Raw genomic sequence first — 21,944 nt, forward strand, 5'->3', positions numbered from 1 at the left:
TTGTGCGTCAGACAAGTGAAAGCAATAGTTTCCGTTTAGTATCGCTTCAGTTGACCGGACATGCATGCATTTGCTAACGGCATTACATGCGTTTACGTATGCCTGTAAGTAATCCACCTAACCAATGTCAATAAGTCTATTTCTTTTTTTAACCCGAGGACTCCGCGCGAACTTTGTACTTCATTGTGTTTATAAATGAAGTATTCAATATTCGGAGGACAATTTTCTCGAATATTCCTATTCAATTCAATTTTAAAAATTTCGCCACCCGGTCAGGTAGCGAAAATTTCGCTACCAAATAACAAAAAAGTGCCCTTTCTTGCATATTTTGCGAGTGAATATCTCGAACATGCTATCATCCGCAGAATTTTTATGAGTGTATATTCTTTGCGAACTCACCTGCTACAATTCATAAATTGCAGTGCTGTGCCGTAAAGTATTCAGTCAAAAAATTGGCGGACCTCACCCAGATGGGTGAGTCGGGGATAAGCTAAGCTTTTCCTAATGCTTACTTAATACTTCTTTACTTACCCTCCATCTTCCCTTCTACTTAGCTCACGCTCCACGTTCAATGCACGCTTTGGTCCCAATTTGTGGATTTGGTTCTCCACACTCGGCTGCTTTTGTCGGCGACCGTTCCTCACGTCTCTGCAGATGACTTCTTCAATTTCTTGTTGCCAACTTCTTGCCTAGTGTTCGGCTCACTTATTCGGGCAGCATCCAATTGGCACATACCTACTCTAGGAGATTGGTCGAGAATTTTCACCTACCCAGTACCACAGGCCCAGTTGCACATACTGAGTGACCCAAGTTGCCTATTCAGGCACATATACCTATCGGCACACGACCAGTGGCTCAAGTTGTATAACTGGCAAGACGGCAGAAGACAGCGACAAGAAACCGCAGTGGAGGGAAGAGGCAAAGAAAGGTTCGCTTCATAAGAGCAACCTGCGGTATATGTATGGCGGGGCTTGAAAGCTCCGAAGAAACAGCTTGCGCCTCCTCGTGTACTCTTGGTAAGGAAAACCACGCGTTTAAATGCCAGCGAAGGGTCACCTACCTACTCGCCAAACCCGCTCCTGTTCTTACGTGCCAGATGCGAGGCTCGTCCACCTCCCAAAGGGCTCGCCGTTTGTTACGCAAAAAAACCGGCCCGAGGGAGGCTTTCGGCGCTTGCTCAATGTCGTTTGTACTCGATTCCAAGGCGCGCGCGCGAGCGATGGTGCAATTACCTTAGGCGCAACACGTCGCCTGCACAACTCTGTCGTGCGCGAAAGCTTACCGGGATTGAAGAAGTGCCGCAACCGTTATCGTGCCATTACCGAGCGGCTCACGCTCTACGCGCGCACTTCATGAATGCCGGGCGCGTCCGAAATCCATTTCTTCTGTTCAAGGTTGAATGCGGCCCCGTTCGCGACCTACCACTCCTCTTTTTGTTTCTCAATATGATAGACACGAGACGTGGCTGTGGTTACAGCACCTGTACAACGAAAAACAGCTAGTGCGCCGCTAACATTGCGCAGGTCACTCCGAAAGCCCAGCTAATTTTCAGCCTGTCAGAAGAAGTGTATGGACCTGTTCGTTGCATGATCACTTAAGTGTTTCAAAAAATATTTAAAAATGAGAGAATAAAGCGGCGTCACAGTGCCACTGGCCTGCGTTTCATCGTTTCTCCCTCTTTTTTTCTTTTTCACCGGTGGCGCGTTGCCATGCAATAGAAATATATCCATGCACGGGAAGCGAGGTGGTCGAGTGGCTGAGTTGTTGAAAGTAAATTGCCGAAGATTAAACGAAAAATAAAAACGCTACACAGCAACAACTCAGCGGTTTCCTTCCTTTGTCCTTGTTTCTTTTACGCTGTTTGCATCTTGTCAGAATGCACGGAAAGAAAATTGGCGCGAAGAGTAGCGGACTGGCACCTTATTACCGCAACGCTGTGTTTGGAGCGTATACTATAAAAGTGGCATGGGGTATTCACCGTAGACACTCATTTCTCACGCATTTTTCTCATTGGTCGTGCAACCACTGTTCAAGCTGAGGGCGCGAGCCATTTCCAACCTTTGTGACAGCGAGCGAAGTGAATGCACCCTCATCAATCTTTTTTCTTTCTTTTTTTCCTCAAGTTGTAGAGATAATCAAACGCAACAGCCTCCGAAGGACACCTTACCTTGAGCTTGCTGAACGTTGACTCGTATTTGGCCATTCAAAAAGAAAAACAAAAGGAAACAAATAAATACAGAGGTAAAGGGTTGGAGCTGAGGGGGAAGGGAAGGGAGGGGCAAGGGGAGAGGGGCGCCAGTGTGTGCTTCATTATATTGTATGGACAAGTACGGGCTAACGCTATACAGATGATCGAATAGCGTGGCCACGCTGCGTTTACGCCATATCCCTCATTTGTTCGAGTGATTTTTTCTTCAGTGTCCGGTCTGGGCAGCTGCACTCGTGTTCACTACACGAGGCAGGAGGCGAGGAGACCCCTAACTGTCAGAAAGCTAGGCGCTGAGAGCGAATCCACTTGACACTAACTACCATTATGTGCCGTCTTTGTGTTTCAGGGTGTTTTATGCGTCACTTTTTCCAAGAATACGAGACTTGACAATTTTCACCTATTTATGTGACTTACATTTGCATTTCAGATTAAGTGTGACTTACTGAATGCGAGCATTTCTTTGCCTAGTCGGAGCCAAAGTCAAACGCGAGGCCATCAAATGTCATTGTGTTTGTCGCCGATTTTGTCATTGTGCATCCCCATGCGCCCGCTCGCTGGCCGCTATCGGTTCGGCTCATTCCTTATTCCACTAGTCGGTGCGGGTGCGCGCGGCACAAATGGACGTGGCTCGGTTGCGCTAGCAGCGCTATGTGGCACGTAGGCCTGTACTTGCAGGTACAAGAATGGGCCCTCGAAAGTATCAAGCGGAAGATGAACGTAAGCGCACAAAGGCTCTGCAGAGACTGCCGAGGTGTGCGATGCGTACCGAAGGTAGTGAAGCAGCAGGTGAAGCGACAGGCCTGACGAGACACGCCCGGTCGGAAAAACAGCGGCACGCCAAGCGAACGGACGCTGAACAGGCCTCCGAGGCTCAAGCGGCGCCGATTGGAGAACCGCTACTTGCGGGACGCAGCCGCGTACTTTCAAAAGCACTTTGTCGACGACGAATTTGGTGCGGCATGTAGCATGTGCGACTGTTTCTGGTTCCCATCGTACGTCGGCAGGGTGTCGCGGCCCGCGCACTTGGCGGTCCTCGAGCAAGCGTTCCCCTGGGAGGACGTGAGTTCGTTCCCGCTTTGCACCACGTGCAGGGGAGAAATGATTATCACCGAGGAGAGAGAGAGAGAGAGAGAAACATTTATTTAGACCATCCAGTTGATCTTCAGGACGAGTGGGTGGTGTCCTCATTCCAGGACTCCACTGGATACATACATACATACATCATACATACATGGCATACAAAATACATGGCTGCTCGACATGCACACAGCTTCTTGCACACATACACACAACATACATACAGGGTATCATACATACCATACATACACCGCTACATACATGACGTGTTAGGCATACTACATACATACAACATACATACAGGTTTACACCCGAGGAGGGTTTCTGCCATACACTTTACATAGGGGCGATAGCATACATAGGGCGTGGGTCTGTCCTTCACATACATACGATGTAGCATGTAGCATACACCTGTACATACATACATACATACACTTACATACGGGCCCGGTTTACTTTGCGGCGTTCGGTGCGGGCGGACGGATGGACGGACAGACAGACAGACATCTCTTTATTATGTGCTCAAGAACACCACCAGGGTTACATATACTGTGCACAGTAGAAATGGTACAATCACATGTCACCTACGAGTCAATAAACACAGAGATCCAGACAAAGGGATTATACTTTAAAAAGTGTGTGTATTGTAAACGTTAGGCATTTAGGAGATCTCTGAGACATCTAAAGAGCTCCGCGCTTCGCGAAAAGACATCAATGTAAGCGAAAGCTAGGGTATCACACAGCATTTCTACTCGCTGCAAAGGCGAACCTTTCATTTGCTTGTGGTGAGCAAACTTTAAACACACTCAAACTGTAAGCTTGAGTGTGTTGTTATGCAATTTTTTTACACCTGTGCCTTCTAATTAGAGGTATTTTTGTGTTAAGAGGAGAAACGTCAACTAAGCATGAAACAGTACAAATTGTAAGTGTGTCAATAGTAGTTCCTTTGCTGTGCAATGCACAATATAATTAAATGAAACTACTTATTCTTAAAGTAGGTCCGTAATGTCTCAGTGGAAGACATTTCCTTCAACTCGTTGCTTTGTTCAGGGCACGTTGTACACTTGGGCTGCTCCCGACGTGATTTTCATTCATAATTATTCATTCACAAAAGAACACAGTGTAGCGAGGTACACTTATTTTCTAATACACTGTATTGCAACAGAAATTCGGTTGACTAATTTACTGTGAAGAGAAACCGCGAGCCCCAGACATTTGAACGCGTTTAGAGAATGACACATTACCTTGACAAGAACCGGCCGATATATACTCATGGAAAGCATCGAGGTGAATCCTGTGCCACTTCATGAAGCCCTGCAAACATCGAGACTACGCTAAAGGACTCCCCGCAAGCCTGCAGCTAGCATTCATTAAGAGATGCGTGTAATGTTTGTAGAATAGACATGTAGAGACTTAAGACACACGCAGTTCGCAGCGCCATCTATTTGCAAGTACGACAAGCGAAACACGCTCGCATAGCAAGCCCGCAGTGAGGGGCTGTTGACTGAGTACCACGCGATGATTGATCAATCCTACATAAAGGGTATGCGCCACTCGGAGGAATACGAATGAATGAATGAATTATTTATTTATTTAATGAATGAATGCAGCGTTTATTAATAAAAAACTTCCTCTGTAGCCTAGAATTGCTGGGTATGGGAACAGAGGAGAGGGGAGATACAAGAAGAGAATCGGCGGCTGATCAAAAAGAAATTGAATAACGACGCTTTTATTACGGCCACGGTGTATCAGGGCACTACAATTGGCTGCGCATAGCTCGGAGAAGTAGTGCGGTGCTCGAGATGAGCCCGATAGGAAGCAGTCTTCGACATTGGACAGTGCAAGTGCTATACGTATAATATACGTCTGTTCGCGTGCGCAAAGCGGCTGTGTCGTATGGTAATTAGAATATTAGGCTTGCAAACGCGGAATTGTTTGCACACACACACACACAGGCACAGAGTGAGTGAGAGAGAGATAGAGATCTGAACACCTTACATAACTTAACTACTCTATTTTTACAAGACAATAGGCATGGGCAAAAAGACCGGAACAATGTATGTCTCGACTGTTGTGCACATATCTATCTTTTTTTTTCTTTGGGATGAGAGATAAGTGCATCTGCCCACCTTACGGCTTCCTTTTGTGCATTTTCACCGAGCACTTCTTCTTGGTCCGAACGGGTGTACTCCTCTATATAAAAGAAGGACGCGAATAATCGTTAAAAAAGACCGCTTGCAACATTCGCGCCAAGTTCAAGCCTGCGCCTCGGTAATTGCTTTCGAAACACCCCGCCGCCGCTGCCTTCACGTTTTCGCCCTTTGTGCAGCATCCCGCTGCTCTTCGACCTTGTCTGCACCCACCTCCCTTCGCAGAGATTCAAAGCACAACTGGCCACGTGGCGGTGAAGCCCGATTTGGCAGCGCTTCAAGTTACGCCTGCATCGCACCTCTCGTCCTCCTCTGTTGCTCTCTCTCTCTCTCTCTCTCTCTCGCTCTTTCGCCACCTTACTCCTCGCTCAAATCAACGCGCTCTCCACTCGTGTTAACCTTTGCCGACGGGGCCGGAAACGATCGCATCGAATTCGACTACCCGGCATGAGCAGTGCACGACCTTATTCTCCTCGCATTACAGTGTGCTCCCGTGCACAAAGACACTTATCTTCTGCTGAGATCTGACGGTACGCCTCCGCTGTCTGAAGGGCGATCATATGTACGCGTGGTATGCCCGTGAATAACGCCGTTTCACCTTCGTACGGCTGTTGGAACTTCGCGGTCCGTCGGCAGCGAGGAACTCGTCATATCAGTTATCGGATTGTTGTATTGAGACATTACGGACCCGAGGGTTTTAGAGGGAGAGATAAAGGACATAACCGTGTGGGAATTGCAAGCTTGGGCGAGTTTCTGCTAGAAGCGTATTGCGTAATCATCACTGCAGAACTGATATCGAGCCTCGACAAGTAACACAAGGGATGAGGGAAAGTGGCATTCTTCGTGTTAAAAAGAAAGAAAGAAAGAAAACCACCGACATTGAACACTTCAGAGCTTGTTCAAAGCTGCAGACAAACAAAGCGGGATCCATCTTAGTAAACGTTCGTTCCGCCTTTTCAAGGAACTGCCCAACCTTGGATTTACTCTAGTCTCAATGGCTTGCTTCGCATGTAAGGCAGCGCCCTGGGAAACACATCGGTTCACTGTGTGCGAAGTTGTATAACCGAGCTGCCATGGAAGCTTGCTTTAGGGTCAACTGTTAAGTCAATGCCTGGGTTCAAGAGGAAGAGCGGTACTCCCAGGCCAGTGCTGACATATTTTGCTCGTGTGCATAATAACCCCAGCTACAGGGCTCGCTATCGTATTTGGACTGATGCCTCTGTTACACCTACATCACTCTACAGTATTATCAACTGTGCATTGTACGACACTTGTTCATAGAAATGTTAGCTCCCAGGCGCCGTTTATACCCTACATTGCTTCTTAGGCCAACAGAGAACACAAACACATTTATCTATAAACGAATTGTCACATATACATGCATGATGTTGAATATGTATAAAAATTGAAAGTTATGTGCATTGGGTTATGTAAAGAGGCAAGTTGCATAATAATGCCGTAGCGGCATGACGTGGTATGTCTTCAAAAAATCACCCGGGCACGCACACTAAAACAAATACGAATAAATAGTACATGCTATACTATACGAACATTCAGTCAATGTATCGTTAATATTTTGGCTACGATAACAAGGTCGGTTGAAAGACAAGCTGCAGATGTCCATCAGCCGCCTGCAGGCAACGGAATGTCCCCTGCCGAAGAATCAAATGACATCAAATGTCGTGGAACACAGTCAAAAATTCACAATGTGCTTGACAGAGGACTGTGCCCTATAAACATGGCAAGGGGGGCATACGAGCACATATTGTCTTAAATGCGTGTATGGTAACGTAAGTACATGATACATTGGGTGTTCAAAATTAAGCTTTACCGAATTTTAAATATCGCCTGTGGCAGGTAGCATAATTCTGATAGTTGAGCTCGGTTATTCGAAGAGGCGGACATTAGTGGCATGAGAAATCCAAACACATATTCAAATAACGAACTAAAATTGACTAATAAACTTCTTAGTTTATTACTTTACAACACCTATTGCAATTTATGAATTGTAGCCGGTGAGTTTACAAGACGCGTACACTTGAAATTAATTTCCAGGATGACACCAGTTTCGAGATATCATTTCCCAAAGCGTGGGACGAAATACATAGGCGTTCCAGTTACTTTTGTGCTTCAATGTATAAAACAGCATTTTGGTAAAAAAGTAAGTGGAACAACAGTCCATCTTTACGGCGAGCTTGATGGCGCATATCTCCAAACTCGTGCCATTCTGGAAATTCATTCCGTGTAGAATATGCCTGACAAGCTCACCGGCTACAATTCGTAAATTGCAATGTGCGTCGTAAAGTAATTAACTAGAAAGTTAATTAGTAATTTTTTAATTATTTGAATATGTGTTTCGATTTTTCGGCCCACTAATGTCCGCCTCATCGAATAACCCAGCTCAATGATAAGAATTATGCTACCTACCGCAGGCGATATTTTAAAAATTGCGTAACACTTAAAAATGAACACCCCTTATACAGAATACACACATAATGTGCAGTGCTCGGCTATCGAAACGCGATCTCAGGCAGCACGGCAGCCGCCGCTTGTTGCGCCATTGGTGATCGCTGGGCAATCGCTGAGGGGGCCGAATGCAGTTACGATGCATGAAAAAGCTTCTCGCTTTCATATGACACAAAAGTGAATCATCTCAGTGTCATCAGCGCCCACCGGTGGCGCCAGAAAGTTCCGACCACCATGTTGTCCGAGATCGCGTTTCAATCGCCGAGCACTGTACATATGTCTATATTGACACGTGTACTTATTTATCCTTTTCTCGAGCGCTACATTTCATCCGCAAACATTTAAAGTTATCTCTCAGCGCAAGACGCGCCTGCATGACTGGAACTTACTCGAATGTTACCGTGGGTTTTATCTATTGTGTATGTCCTGGTTGAACCTTGTGCAATCAGATTGCATGCGCGATACGTATTGTGTAGTAGTTTCTGGAAGGCACTCGGGCAGCAGAGATTACTCTGGAACGCTCGACGGGTAATGCATAAAAGCCGACGCGCTTGACCCGCAGATCAGATTTCGACGATCGCCGATGGAGTTCGCCGCTATCGTTGTGCTTTGAGTGTGACTTGCTTTTGTGGGCACAAGTTCGCGCAATAAAAAGTTAGTTTCATCATTCACAGTTTCGCTGCTGGGTTCTTCGGGGTCACTACTACGTGACAATATACAGGGTGTCTCAACGGACACTTTCAAAGATTCTTAAAGGTTGCCTGTGGCAGATAGCACAATTCTAGTTCATGAGCTGTTCTACTCGAAGAGGCGGATATTACTTGCACAAGAAATTGAAATGCATAATCGAATAAGTAACGAAAATTCAATAATTAAAGTTTTGAACTAATTACCTGATGACCCATATTGCAATTTACAAATTTTAGCCGTGGAGTTCGCAAGGCGGATCCACTTGGAACGAATTCTCGGGATGACACCAGTTTCGATATATTAATTCCCAAACGTTGCAGAGAAATGCATTGGCATTCCAGATAGTTGCTTAACAAAACCTCGCTTTATGCATTGAAGTACAAAATTAAATGAAACGCCAATGCATTTCTCCGCAAAGTTTGGGAATTCATATCTCGAAACTGCAGGGTGTCATTCCGAGAATTATTTCCAAGTGGATCCGCCTTGCGAACTCCACAACTACAATTAGTAAATTGCAATATGGGCCATCAGGTAATTAGTTAAAAACCTAATTAGTGATTTTTTGTTGATTAGTCGATTATGCATGTCAATTTTTTTCTGCAAGTAATGTCCGCCTCTTCGAGTATACCAGCTCATTAACTATAATTGGGCTATCTGCCACAGTCAATAAATTTTGAAAGTGTTCGCTGAAACACCCTGTATAAAATGTCGAACACATTCAAGTATATGGCTATTGGATGAAGAAAAAGACCATATCACAGCAAAAATATTAAATCAAAATTACGATACCATACCAATACTATACATATCATACCACTACTGCCAATAACGTACCAATAATATACCAATACCAAAACTACCAATACCATAACAAATACCATAGCAACTTACAAGTTGCTATGGTATTGTCGTTCTTTCGTGCAATTTCATTTTTATTTATGTATAATTTGTATATTTAATTAAAATAAGGAACTAATTTCCCCTATGCTTTACTTGTCATTGTCTGTTGGCCTTGAATGGTTGTGCCTTACAAAAACAGGACCCCTTGGATCTATTCCTCGGGTTCATTATATATTGCCACGGGGATATGAGTAGCAACAGGGATAGGAAAATTATATTTACACGATATATACAAAGAGAGACGGCTGCAGGCAAGATGGCAGAACAACAACACGAGCGCTGCTCCGATCGTCGTCTTCACCGCCTTTTTGGCGCATTCTTCCATGCTCGGCATAGCGCATAACATAGAACCCCCGCCGTCGAGAGCGCCGCCTCGGCGCTTAAGGAGCAGTAGGATCTTGTGCGGCAACATAAGGCTTAAGGCGGGAGACGTGCACGATATCAGTGGCGGACGCGGCAGATGAGCGACTGTCCAATGGAGTGATCTCGTACGTGACGTCTGTGACCTGGCGTAGGACCTTGTAAGGCCCGGAGTATCGGGAAAGAAGCTTTGAAGACAAGCCAACGTGGCGGCAAGGCGTCCAGAGGAGGACCAAAGAGCCCGGAGAATAATTAACGACTCTGTGATGGCTATCGTAGCGGGCCTTCTGGGACAGCTGGGAGGCAGAAAGACGATCCCTGGCAATCTGGCGAGCCGTTGCAGCCCGAGAAGCTGCATCGCGGGCGTAGTCGGTAACAGGGCGCACAGGTGATGGTAAAAGCGTCTCGAAGGGCAATGTGGGATGGCGGCCAAACAAGAGGTAAAATGGGGAAAAGCCAGCGGTGTCATGGCGTGACGAGTTGTAGGCGAATGTCACATAAGGCAAGGTGCTGTCCCAATCACGGTGGTCTGAGGAAACGTACATGGAGAGCATTGTGGTCAGCGTGCGGTTGAGGCGCTCAGTAAGCCCATTGGTTTGCGGGTGGTAGGCAGTGGTTAGCTTGTGACGGATGGAACACGAACGAAGAATGTCGTCGACGACTTTGGACAGAAAGGAGCGACCACGGTCGGTCAGCAGCTGTCGAGGAGCGCCGTGGTGAAGAATAACGTCGTAAAGTAGGAATTCCGCAACGTCAGTGGCACAGCTTGTCGGTAGTGCCCGCGTGATAGCGTATCGTGTCGCGTAGTCCGTAGCGACGGCAATCCACTTGTTCCCAGTCAGAGATGTTGGGAATGGCCCGATGAGATCAAGGCCGACGCGGTAGAACGGGACACCGGGAATGTCGATGGGCTGAAGAGGACCGGCTGGCGACAAGGATGGATGCTTGTGACGCTGACAAGACTCGCAAGAAGCAACGTATCGGCGCACAGAGCGGTGGAGGCCTGGCCAGAAGAACCGACGCCGAACGCGATCGTACGTGCGAGTTGCTCCGAGATGTCCAGCTGTTGGGGCATCATGAAGCTGTTCGAGGACAGTGGAACGGAGTGTTGCGGGTACAACTAGTAGAAGCTCTGGGCCATCGGAGCTGGTGTTGCGTCTGTATAAGATGCCGTCACGAAGGACGAATAATTGTAGGGACGGGGCACAGTCATAAAAGTGTAGACGGTGGATAATTGACCGCAAATTGGCATCGCTAAGCTGTTCGCTGCGTATGTCGGATAAAGCGGATATCGCGAAGACACAGGCGTCCGAATCGTGCGCTGACAAGTCGGGAGGGTCCACTGGATGACGGGATAGGCAGTCCGCATCCTGGTGCAGTCTGCCAGACTTGTAAGTGACGGCAAAGCTGTATTCTTGCAGTTTCAGTGCCCAGCGACCAAGTCGTCCAGTCGGATCCTTGAGGGAAGACAACCAGCAAAGCGCATGGTGGTCGGTGATGACCGAAAAGGTGAGGCCAAACAAGTATGGTCGAAACTTGCCGACAGCCCAAACTAGTGCAAGGCACTCGCGTTCAGTGATGGAAAATTTGCACTCTGAAGAGGAAAGAAGGCGACTGGCATAGGCGATGACGCGATCGCGACCTTGTTGCTGCTGGGCGAGAACAGCGCCGATGCCATGTCCACAGGCGTCGGTGCGAAGTTCAGTGGGGGCTGACAGGTCAAAATGGGCCAAGATGGGTGGTGACGTAAGTAACGTCGTGAGCGTGTGAAACGCAGTGGCCTGTTCAGGACCCCAAGAAAATGGAGTTTCCTTCTTCAAGAGTTCCGTGAGTGGGCGGGCAACGTCGGCGAAGTTCTTGACAAAACGTCGAAAATAGGAGCACAAGCCTACAAAGCTCCGGACGTCTTTAGTGGAACGTGGTATAGGGAAGTCTTTCACAACACGAATTTTTTCTGGGTCAGGTTGCACGCCTTCAGCACTCACAAGGTGGCCAAGCACAGTGATTTCGCGGCGGCCAAAACGGCATTTGGAAGAGTTCAGCTGAAGGCCTGCTCGCCTGAAAACTTCAAGAACTGCCGACAATCGGCTAAGGTGACTGTCAAATGTCGGTGAGAACACGATGACATCGTCAAGGTAACACAGGCAAGTTGACCATTTGTATCCACGGAGGAGGGAGTCCATCATCCTTTCAAAAGTGGCTGGGGCATTACACAGTCCAAAGGGCATTACCTTAAACTGGTAAAGTCCATCAGGCGTAACAAATGCTGTTTTTTCACGGTCTTGATCATCGACGGAGATCTGCCAGTAGCCTAAACTCAGGTCGATAGAAGAGAAGTATGCAGAGCCGTGTAGACAGTCGAGAGCGTCATCGATCCGCGGCAAAGGGTAGACGTCCTTGCGCGTTACCTTGTTTAGGTGCCGGTAGTCGACGCAGAAGCGCCAGCTGCCATCTTTCTTCTTCACCAGGACGACTGGTGATGCCCATGGACTACATGAAGGCTCAATGACGTCCTTGATGAGCATCTTGTCGACTTCACGCTGTATCACTTCTCGCTCGGCATGGGACACGCGATAGGGACGTCGTCTGATTGGGCTGGCGTCCCCAGTATTGATCTTGTGAGTGACCACAGATGTCTGCCCCAAAGGACGGTCATTGAAGTCAAAGATGTCGCGGTAGGACTTCAATACGCGCCGCATATCGGTGGTCTGTGCAGGAAGGAGGTCAGACGCAATCATCTTGTCAATATTACCGTCGTCGAGATTGTGCGAGAAAGAGGAAGGGGCAGAGGATAAAGAAGCGTCGGTGACGAATGCAGAAACGGCACACTCATCGATAGAAGCAATGTGGCCTAGAGTCATGCCGCTTGGGATGAGTTGCGTGCACCAGCTAAAGTTCAGTATGGGTAGAGACGTGTTATTATCTGCAACTCTGATAAGGGTGTGAGGAAGAGCGACGTTTTTGGCGAATAAGACGTCAACGATCGGGGTCAAAATATAATCGCCATCGGGAATGGGCGAACAAGACCGCAAGTTCACATACATAACGGCTTGAGGAGGTAGCCGAACGTAATCCACTGAGCACAAGCGCGGCTGGCGTGTAGTAGGAGCGTCATGGTAGCACGGTAGGTCTAGCTGAAGCAAGCCGGTTCCACAGTCAATAAGGGCAGAATGGGCAGATCGAAAATCCATACCGAGAATGAGGTCAAGGGAGCATTTCTCGAGCATGGCAAGGAGTACGCTTGTGGATCGGTCGGCAACACTTATTCGCGCGGAGCACATCCCTAGCACGGGAAACGTTCCGCCATCGGCGACACGAATGAGCGGTACTGTGGGTGGTGTTAGGACCTTCTTAAGGCGGCGACGAAGCTCCGAATTCATCACTGATATCTGAGCCCCAGTGTCCACTAGAGCGACAACATGTGCCTCATCCAGTTTAACGTCTATCAGGTTTCGTCTGGTCTGCAGTGTGGTCAGAGGATTTGGCAGGCGGGTCGTCGATGCAGCATCACCTCTGGGAGCTGTATCGTCTAGTTTTCCCGAGGGAGTCGTGCAATCGGCGACGTAGGGCGGCGGAATTGGGGCGAGCGAGACGATTGGCGACGCGACAACGGCGAACGGGACTGGTGACCACGTGGGGACGGCGAACGACGATACGGCATGGGGGGAGCGTCTTCAGCGGTGGTTTGGGGATGCTCGTGGTAGGGCTGAAATCGGCCATGATCCATGTCGGGGTGACGATTGTTACGGTTGTTTCCATAGGGAGCCTGATACCAATACCACCGGCTGTTACAATGGCGGGCCACGTGTCCAATACGACGGCAGTTAAAGCAAATTGGACGGTCATCAGCAGTCCTCCACTCGGCTGGGTTGCGAGTACGGAAAGGCGGCCTTTGACCTTGGGCGTGCGAAAGTGAGGGACGGCGGTCGATCGGCTGCGAAGGAGCTGCGGCGCACACAGAGTCCAGGCCAGCATTGGAGAGCTCCCGATGAACGATAGCTTGGACTAGTGGCACCATCTGGGAACTATGATCACAAGTACGGCCGCACGTAGAAGCAGGAGACGCAGCATCAAGTTCACGTCGGATGATCTTCACGTGTTCCACGGTGAGCGGCGCCGACGGCTCAGGTACGTCTTCGCAGGACCACGTTGCTGCCGTGTTCGGAAGTCGAGCGAAGTTATTGGCAATGCGTCGACTTTTGGCGGCCTCAAAGCGCTTGCACTCTTGGATGATGGCATCGATGGTGTCGCAGTCCTTGCAGATTAGCAGGTTGAAGGCATCATCTGCTATGCCTTTTAACACGTGGCCTACTTTCTCAGACTCCGTCATGCTGTCGTCGGCTTTGCGGCAAAGGGCAAGCACGTCCTGTATATAAGTCAGGTATGACTCTGTCGCTGTCTGCGCACGAGATGCCAGCTCCTTCTTTGCTGCTGCCTTTCTCCCTGTGGACTTGCCGAACAGGGAACGCATCTTTTCCTTGCATGCATCCGAGCTCCCAATTTCCTCTTCATTATTCTGAAACCACACCTTCACGGTTCCCTCGAGATAAAATAATATGTTTGCCAACGAGATCGTCTCATTCCAGTGATTGTTCTTACTTGCACGCTCGTACAGGGGTAGCCAGTCCTCGATGTCGACGTTGTCAGTCCCGCAGAATGTGCCTGGGTCCTTTAGCTGAGCCAGGACGACCGTTGTCGTTGCAGCCGCCTTGGTGGGCGCAGACACCTCTTCCGCCATCGTGGATAAAGCCAAGCGTCGGCCGCTGCGGAGCTCCGTTGTACCGTGTGGGTACCCCGCACCTCCACCAAAATGCCACGGCGATGAGAGTAGCAGAAAGGGATCGGAAAATTATATTTACACGATATATACAAAGAGAGACGGCTGCAGGCAAGATGGCAGAACAACAACACGAGCGCTGCTCTGATCGTCGTCTTCACCGCCTTTTTGGCGCATTCTTCCATGCTCAGCATAGCGCGTAACAATATTTATTTATTTATTTATTTATTTATTTATTTATTTATTTATTTATTTATTTATTTATTTATTTATTTATTTATTTATTTATTGGAACAGCTATATTGCCACGGGTATGTGCCAGTGGGGGCAAGGTTGAATACGTGGATCCGGGACCTGCAAGAGGTACGACGTCATGGTTTGTCTCGGAATTACTGCTAAATTGCCAAAGATTTCTTTGAAACATTGAAATGCGTTACATTTTTATAATAAATATTTTTGCAACTTACAATGCGCAGCTGAATATTCGATTATAATAAGTTATGGGCAGAAACGTGACGCTGTGAGAATTTGTGTCCATGACCAAAAGGATTTGGAGCAACCTATTTCAGCAGCTTTTGTTTTAGAGGTGGCTGAAAAATTATAAATTGCGGATGGTTAGCGAAAGTTTCACTCTCTCTGGCGAAAGCCACCCATCTTTCTGCTTTCCCAATTTGCGAGGCGCCTCTCTCTCTTTTCAGTGTTCCAGGAGTGGGGGCTCCCATTTTTTTAAGCGATTGCTTTGATCTAAAAATTCTTACTACAGAGTATCTACGCGCTTTTTGAAGCAACCGTTGCAAGTACAAACACTTCAGAAGATGAGATTTCCGTTGCCTCATAAAAAAACTGGGCTCTTAGAAGTCGTTTGTCGGTCCCTTTATAATAGCCGCTGTACGCTTAGCCATCTACTTCGCCTTCTACTGCGACTATTGGAACACAGCCCGTGTTGCAAGCCAAAAGTGATGAAACTCAGCCCGTGCACGGGGCTGTGAATTATTGCCTTTATTTAATTACAGCTAATTGGTATTCAACGTGCGTGAATGTCTAAACGAACGGCGCAGTCCCTTTTAATGTAAAAGCTGTAGCACCTATTTATAGGACTTATCCTTCGTAAGCCCATATAACTCTCGGCTGGATAAATCCGGTGGCTGCACTTGTAACTTACTGCCTTGCAAGTTCTCGTACCTGGTTGTTACCAACACAGCAGACAGCGAACGTTCGCTGCAGATGGTGAAGCAGGCCACTTCAGATATGAGTGAATGCGCTTTGAATTGCGTTGTTCAAATTGTACGTGTTGCGTTGTCCGCAGTGTTCTGTCGAATATTCTTGCATCAACTGTTCCGACTATTGTTTGTACTAAGTAAGCTCGTATTGCAGTCAGGTGAATGGACAGTCTTCCCTTTCGTCGCTTTTCCTTCAGCTTGCGCGCTTCTGAAAAAAAAAATATTTCTCATTGTTTGTACTACTTTACTGATACTTTTCCTGCAGCTGGCCCGTTTACTATCTATCGTTTGGCTAATCGAATTAAGTACCATGACTCCCGTAAACTTTTCCGCATCATATGTTAAGAATGTTCTTTGCACCCTTCGGTACAAAATTGCCAAGCACGTATGGTTGGACGAAGAGGCAGAACGCTCATCCTCGCGCAGAGTACACCCATTCGTGCAGCCTCCGCCTCATCGAACTAAACGATCGACAAGAGGGCCGGCACGCTCCTCCGTCGTCTACGCTTGCACATAGCGTAATACGCGCCGCGCGTCTTGTGTCCCATCCAAAGAACCGCGTCACCAGATATTTCCGTACTCTGGCCTGGGTATAGCGTACTTGGGATTCCGGGATGGCCGGTCCTAAAGAAACCTACCTTCAAATTTTCTATGGGTTTGCCATAGAGAAATGCTAAAATATAATTAAATTAAACATATTATATATATCTAAATAAATGAAATAAGTTAGATATAAAATAAATGAATATGTTAAATAAAAAATAAAATATAACTAAATTAACAAGCACGATGTCACGCACACACAGGTAAACATGAACACATTTCGCTCGATGACCGCGGAAACTCTCTGACAAAACGCTGGAATGAGGAGGCGCGCAGCAGCAGCGAGCGAATTAACCTTCGTGCCGTGTCTTGCTTCAACGGGAACTAAACGTCGGAAGCAAAGCGCACACGAAGCTACCGGCACTAATTGCACTTTGTCCACATCGCAGATCGCTGTGAATATGAGGCCCGCGCGGGCGCGCACTTTTTCCCCGTCGCAGTTCGCTTTCACGATACGGCGCCCGCGCGACTGCGCCGTAAGCAGCCGCCGCCGGGGCAGAACGCGCCCCCCCCCCCCCCCCTCCGTGCCTCGTGCGCGACAGAAGAAGCGCGCCCGCCTTTCTCCCTCGCGCGCGCGAGATTCAACCACGATCGTTGGCTGACCCTCGCAAGCTTTCACTCGCACATGCAGCGTACAGCGCGCGGCGACGTTCTTGTCGTATTTGGAGTCCTTACGGAACTTCACAGCGACGTCCACGACCATGACTACGGCTACGGTGACGGCAGAAATGCGCTTCGAGTGTCCACATAATTGTTGTCGCCATAAAAGGGGGGAGCATCCGGGATTACCCATGATGTCAAAGCCTCAAGACTGACGTATAATCTGTAATAATGTGTGAATAGTCGAAAATCTCGAAAACCGAATGAAATATCGTCCTATTCGGTTTAGTCTTCGAAGTGATAGTCACCATTTGTAATTACCAGTATTCTTCGAATAGTTCTCGAACATTCCAGAATGTCAACGGCACCAGATTACACACAAAATGTTAGCATTGGACGTATTCTGAAACGTTCCACTTCGGCGATAGTTCGCCTAGACGACAATTTCGCCTTCAGGCGCGCGCTGATTGGCTGTTTTAGCAAAATTGGATGAGCTGATTGGCTGGTTGAGCCCGACGTCATTCAATTTTGTTCAACCAGTCAATCAGCGTGCGCCTGAAGACGAAAGACGAGCTATCGCCGAAGTGGAACGTTTCAGAATACGTCCCCGGAAGTATCATAAATGTGATCGCCACCCGCCGGGGTGGCTCAGTCAGCTAAGGCGTTGCGCTGCTGAGCACGAGGTCGCGGGATCGAATCCCGGCCCCGGCGGCCGCATTTCGATGGAGGCGAAATGCGAAAACGCCCGTGTGCTTGCGTTGTAGTGCACGTTAAAGAACCCCAGGTGGTCAAAATTAATCCGGGGCCCTCCACTACGGCGTGCCTCATAATCAGAACTGGTTTTGGCACGTAAAACCCCAGAAAGAGGAAGAAGAAGAAATGTGATCGCCGCTGGCACAGTGTAGGCATAAAATGTGAGAGCCTACGTAGAGCCGGAGGCTACATCGCTCAAGGAGCCATACTTTATTTTACCGGCTATACAGCTATCATTCGTGCTCTCCGAAGACTCCTGTGCATGCGCAGAATGTGCTTATTGGTTCCTGATGCTTCATTTATGCATTTAATGCTAACATAACGAATACTACGATGCGAACGTCGTTTTTAAGGCGCCCTATATGTCTCACGAGTCAGTCGACCTTGAGAGAAAACGCGTCGACGACACGAAAGGTGCAAAAAGGCTACAAAGCCTCGACCTTTGGTGGGAGCTGAACCCACGACCTTTGGTGTTAAGGCTACGAACCCTGAACATTTGGTGGCAGTCGAACCGATGACTTTTGGTGTTAATGAAGGCGAAGTTAATTAAGGCACAGTTAATCAATATAAAGTTAATTAAGGCACTCGAACCCACGACCATGGATGGGAGTCGAACCGGCAACCTTTGGAATTAAGAGGGATGAATAAGCGAAGTACACTAAGCGAATTATGGGGAATGACTACGCGAATTGAGAGGATGCATAAGCGAATTAAGAGATGACTAAGTGAATTAAGAGGGATATGGACGTCATGTGTCTGTCTTTAATGCATCGGCACTTGGCCTTTCGCCTTCAAGTCGTCTTAGGGATAACATAAGAGACCCTGTGAATTTTATTGTTTGTGAAAACGTCTGTTCAATATTCGAAAACTATTGGAATAGTGTTCGACATTCAATTCCATTAGATTCGCGTCTGCCACTATTCGGTTGGTTTTCTATTCGGTCTCAAACATTACTATTCGCAAAATCGCAAATTATCTGCAAAAACGTAAATTTTGAAGAAGTCGCGACAACGACCCGCGCTAGGCTGTCGATGCCGGTGCGAGATTTAAAACCGCCAATACTCCAAGAACATGCGGGCTTGCCTCCAAGTGCACTTGTTGAGATAGTCCATTTTCGCAACGTTAGCAACTGGCAGCGCGCCAGTAGCAAAGAACAACAGCAGGTGTCGCACAAAGATCTACGCTCGGCGATCGCACCTGCGTTTCGCAACAATCGCGGATGTTCGTTGGACCCACGTTACGCGCGCGTTGCTGCTTGCATGTTTAATTCGATGCGCAAGCGGACCATTAGACACCTGGGCCTACTCAAGAAGGCGGCCCTCGGGACCACGCTGTCAGCAAGTTCGCCCGAGCAACGTGAAATACCGTGGCAACAGTCGCTTACGGCTACTACTTGCGCAATCAAAAATGTGCAGAGTTTCCCAACTATCATGCACCAAGATTCAAATGTATGCAAATGCCACGTAGCTGGGCAGAACCAATGTAATTTTGTTTGCCGTCGCTTGGAGATACTCAGATTATTTTTTCATTCCGCCTAATTAGATAATTAGTCTTACATAAATATTAACTTCTCAAATATTATAATTAGATTAAAGGTGTCAATGGGAAAATTGTAAAGCCACATGAAAAAATCGTCCGCCTGCCACTCCGTGAAGATGGTTAACCAGCGAAGCTGAAACGTTCGGCCCAGGTGTTTATCACTGGGTTAATCCCAAGGGTTCATTAAAGTATTTCTAACTTATGCGGTTACACACACGTTCGGTTGCGACGGAGAGAACAACGTCACTGACGGCATGTCCGCAGTCTACCGTTGTCGCTTGCGTTCGATGTCACGAGTTTGGTCGGCGGCGTGGTTAGCAGCATTCGCCCACCAACGCCGCTTGCGATTCTTAGAAATTAAATTGCTTCAAAATTAAATCTGTCCGTTAGGTAAGACAATGAATGGCTCATACCCCCTTAAGCAATGGCTCATACCACCGTAAACGCGGCCTCCCCATTACGACTACAGAAGAGAAGTGAAATTCTACGGTGGAATGATTAGCAGCAACGCTGCTGGCTCTGGAAGAAGACGACGACGACGAACGCGGGAGCAGTGGCACGAGCGCGTGCCGAGCATGAGGACGAGCACAACCCGAGGGGCGCCAAAGAGCCAGCTGCTGAAGACGACGACGCTCGAGCCAATGCTGATGATAATAGTTATCTGTACATAGACGATTTCGCCTAGCCATATGCGATTTCTCCTAGTTATATAAAGGTTCGCTTTAAAGCTCCCGATACAGCTCTCTGTTGCTCAGTACGTGCTAGATAAAAGTGTTTTTCCGGACGTGAATGAAACCCGCGAATACACGCAAAGTTCCTTGAGTGGCTAGTCGCGCGGCAATTTTGCCTGTATTCGCGGGTAGAACATATTACCCATAGGGCAGATAACTGGTGGTCTATTAGATTTACAGAATGGGTTCCAAGGGAAGGAAAGTGCAGTCGAGGAGCGCAGAGAATTAAGTGGTGAGACGAAATTAGAAAGTTTGCAGGTATAACTCGGAATCAGCTAGCAAAACACAGGGGTAATCGGTAATCGCTGGGAGCGGCCTTCGTTCTGCATTGGGCATAAAAATTGGCTGCTGATGGGGAGGATAATGCTGATTGTGACAATAATTTTAGATCGTCTGTTTCTCCCTCTCCCCTCTGTCGCCCTGCAGTCAACGGGTCCCTGCTGCAGTGCTGTGGCGACGGGGGCGAAAGGTCACCGTCCTGCTTCCCGGTCAGCGTGGCCAGCGACGACTCCTTCTACGGACCGCTGTCGGTTCCCTGCATGAACTTCGTCCGTTCCTCGGGGTGCAGCGACTGCAGCGGCGTCATGCGTGCGTTGCTTGAATTATCATGCATTTGAATTACACGAAGTGGAATTAGGTATTCGGTTCAAAACACAATTAAGAATTATTATAGCGAGAGGGACAGATGGCACCACATCTAGTAGCGTTGGAGCCCACGCAAACGGTGAGTGTACGCCAACAGATATATTACTCGGTCACGGTGAACGCCCCGCTTCTTTTGGATGGCGTCATGTCGTATAAGCACCTGCGCCAGTTAGCATATACTAGTCTGCATGAGTGCTCAACATGGAAACGTGATGACTCCTAATGTCTTGCAAATGCGTCTCTTAAGCCGTTCTGCGCCGCCATGCTCCAATGCTGAGAAACCAAAATGTTTAAGTTTAATTTTTAGCTAATAGCTAATTTTTTAACCAACCGAAGCCAATCAGTCTACGTGAACGGGTACTCATCTTCGATTTCACATGTAAAATACCGCGTTCCACAGGGTTTGGTCCTGGGTCCAATCTTGTTTTTGATCTAGATTAAGGAGATAGGAAACACTTATCTTCTACTATCAGGTTATTCGCAGACGACTGTATTATCTACAGACGAATTAGTAACGCCGAAGACGGGAACTCGTTACAGTTATACCTCGATAAACTCGCATTTTGGTGTCCCCAGTGGCAAATGGAAATTAACATTTCTAAAACTAAGGTCATGATGTTCACGAGAGCACATAACCCGGAATTGAGCTATTACACTATTCAAAAGAACCCATGTTGAGAAAGTATCCACATTTAAATATCTCGGAGTTCACTTATCCTCTGATTTATCTTGGATACGAGCTCATTAATACCATAACCAGGAAGGCATCCAAAACACTCGACTTCATAAAAAAAACGTAACTTATACTTGGCGAACTCTGCTACTAAATTATTAGCATACACTACACTTGTTCGTTCAAAGGTAGAATACGCATCCATTATTTGGAATCCGCACCAAACATATCTGATCGATCAACTCGAAGCAATACAAAACAAAGCAGCAAGATTTATCGCAAAGAATTACTCGCTCAACTACAGTGTTACGGATATCAAGGAATCCCTTTCATTGCCCTCTCTTCAAAAGCACCGACTAATAACGTTGTTATCGCATTTGCACGCACTTTATTATAGTAAATGCCTGTTCCACGAATCTCACATCATTGCAGCTCATAGTATATTTCAGCGTTTTGATCACCCATTTGAACTGCAACCCTTTTTTGCTCGCACTAATCTGTATCGCCATTCACCACTACTTTTGGCAATGTATCATTGGAATAAACTGCCG

General features: G+C 47.6%; 1 protein-coding gene across 1 annotated transcript in view; it reads left to right on the forward strand.

Moving 5' to 3' along the window:
• LOC119431773 (chorion peroxidase) overlaps nucleotides 1–21,944 on the forward strand; it is a 162,439-nt gene that overhangs the window by 106,834 nt on the left and 33,661 nt on the right. Inside the window, exon 3 of the mRNA XM_049657393.1 lies at nucleotides 20,502–20,663. Within this exon, the coding sequence (XP_049513350.1) occupies nucleotides 20,502–20,663 (162 nt within the window). The remainder of the gene's footprint in view (nucleotides 1–20,501; nucleotides 20,664–21,944) is intronic.

This window comes from Dermacentor silvarum, chromosome 10 (genome assembly GCF_013339745.2).
Source record: "Dermacentor silvarum isolate Dsil-2018 chromosome 10, BIME_Dsil_1.4, whole genome shotgun sequence".
Classification (NCBI taxonomy): Eukaryota; Metazoa; Arthropoda; class Arachnida; order Ixodida; family Ixodidae; genus Dermacentor; species Dermacentor silvarum.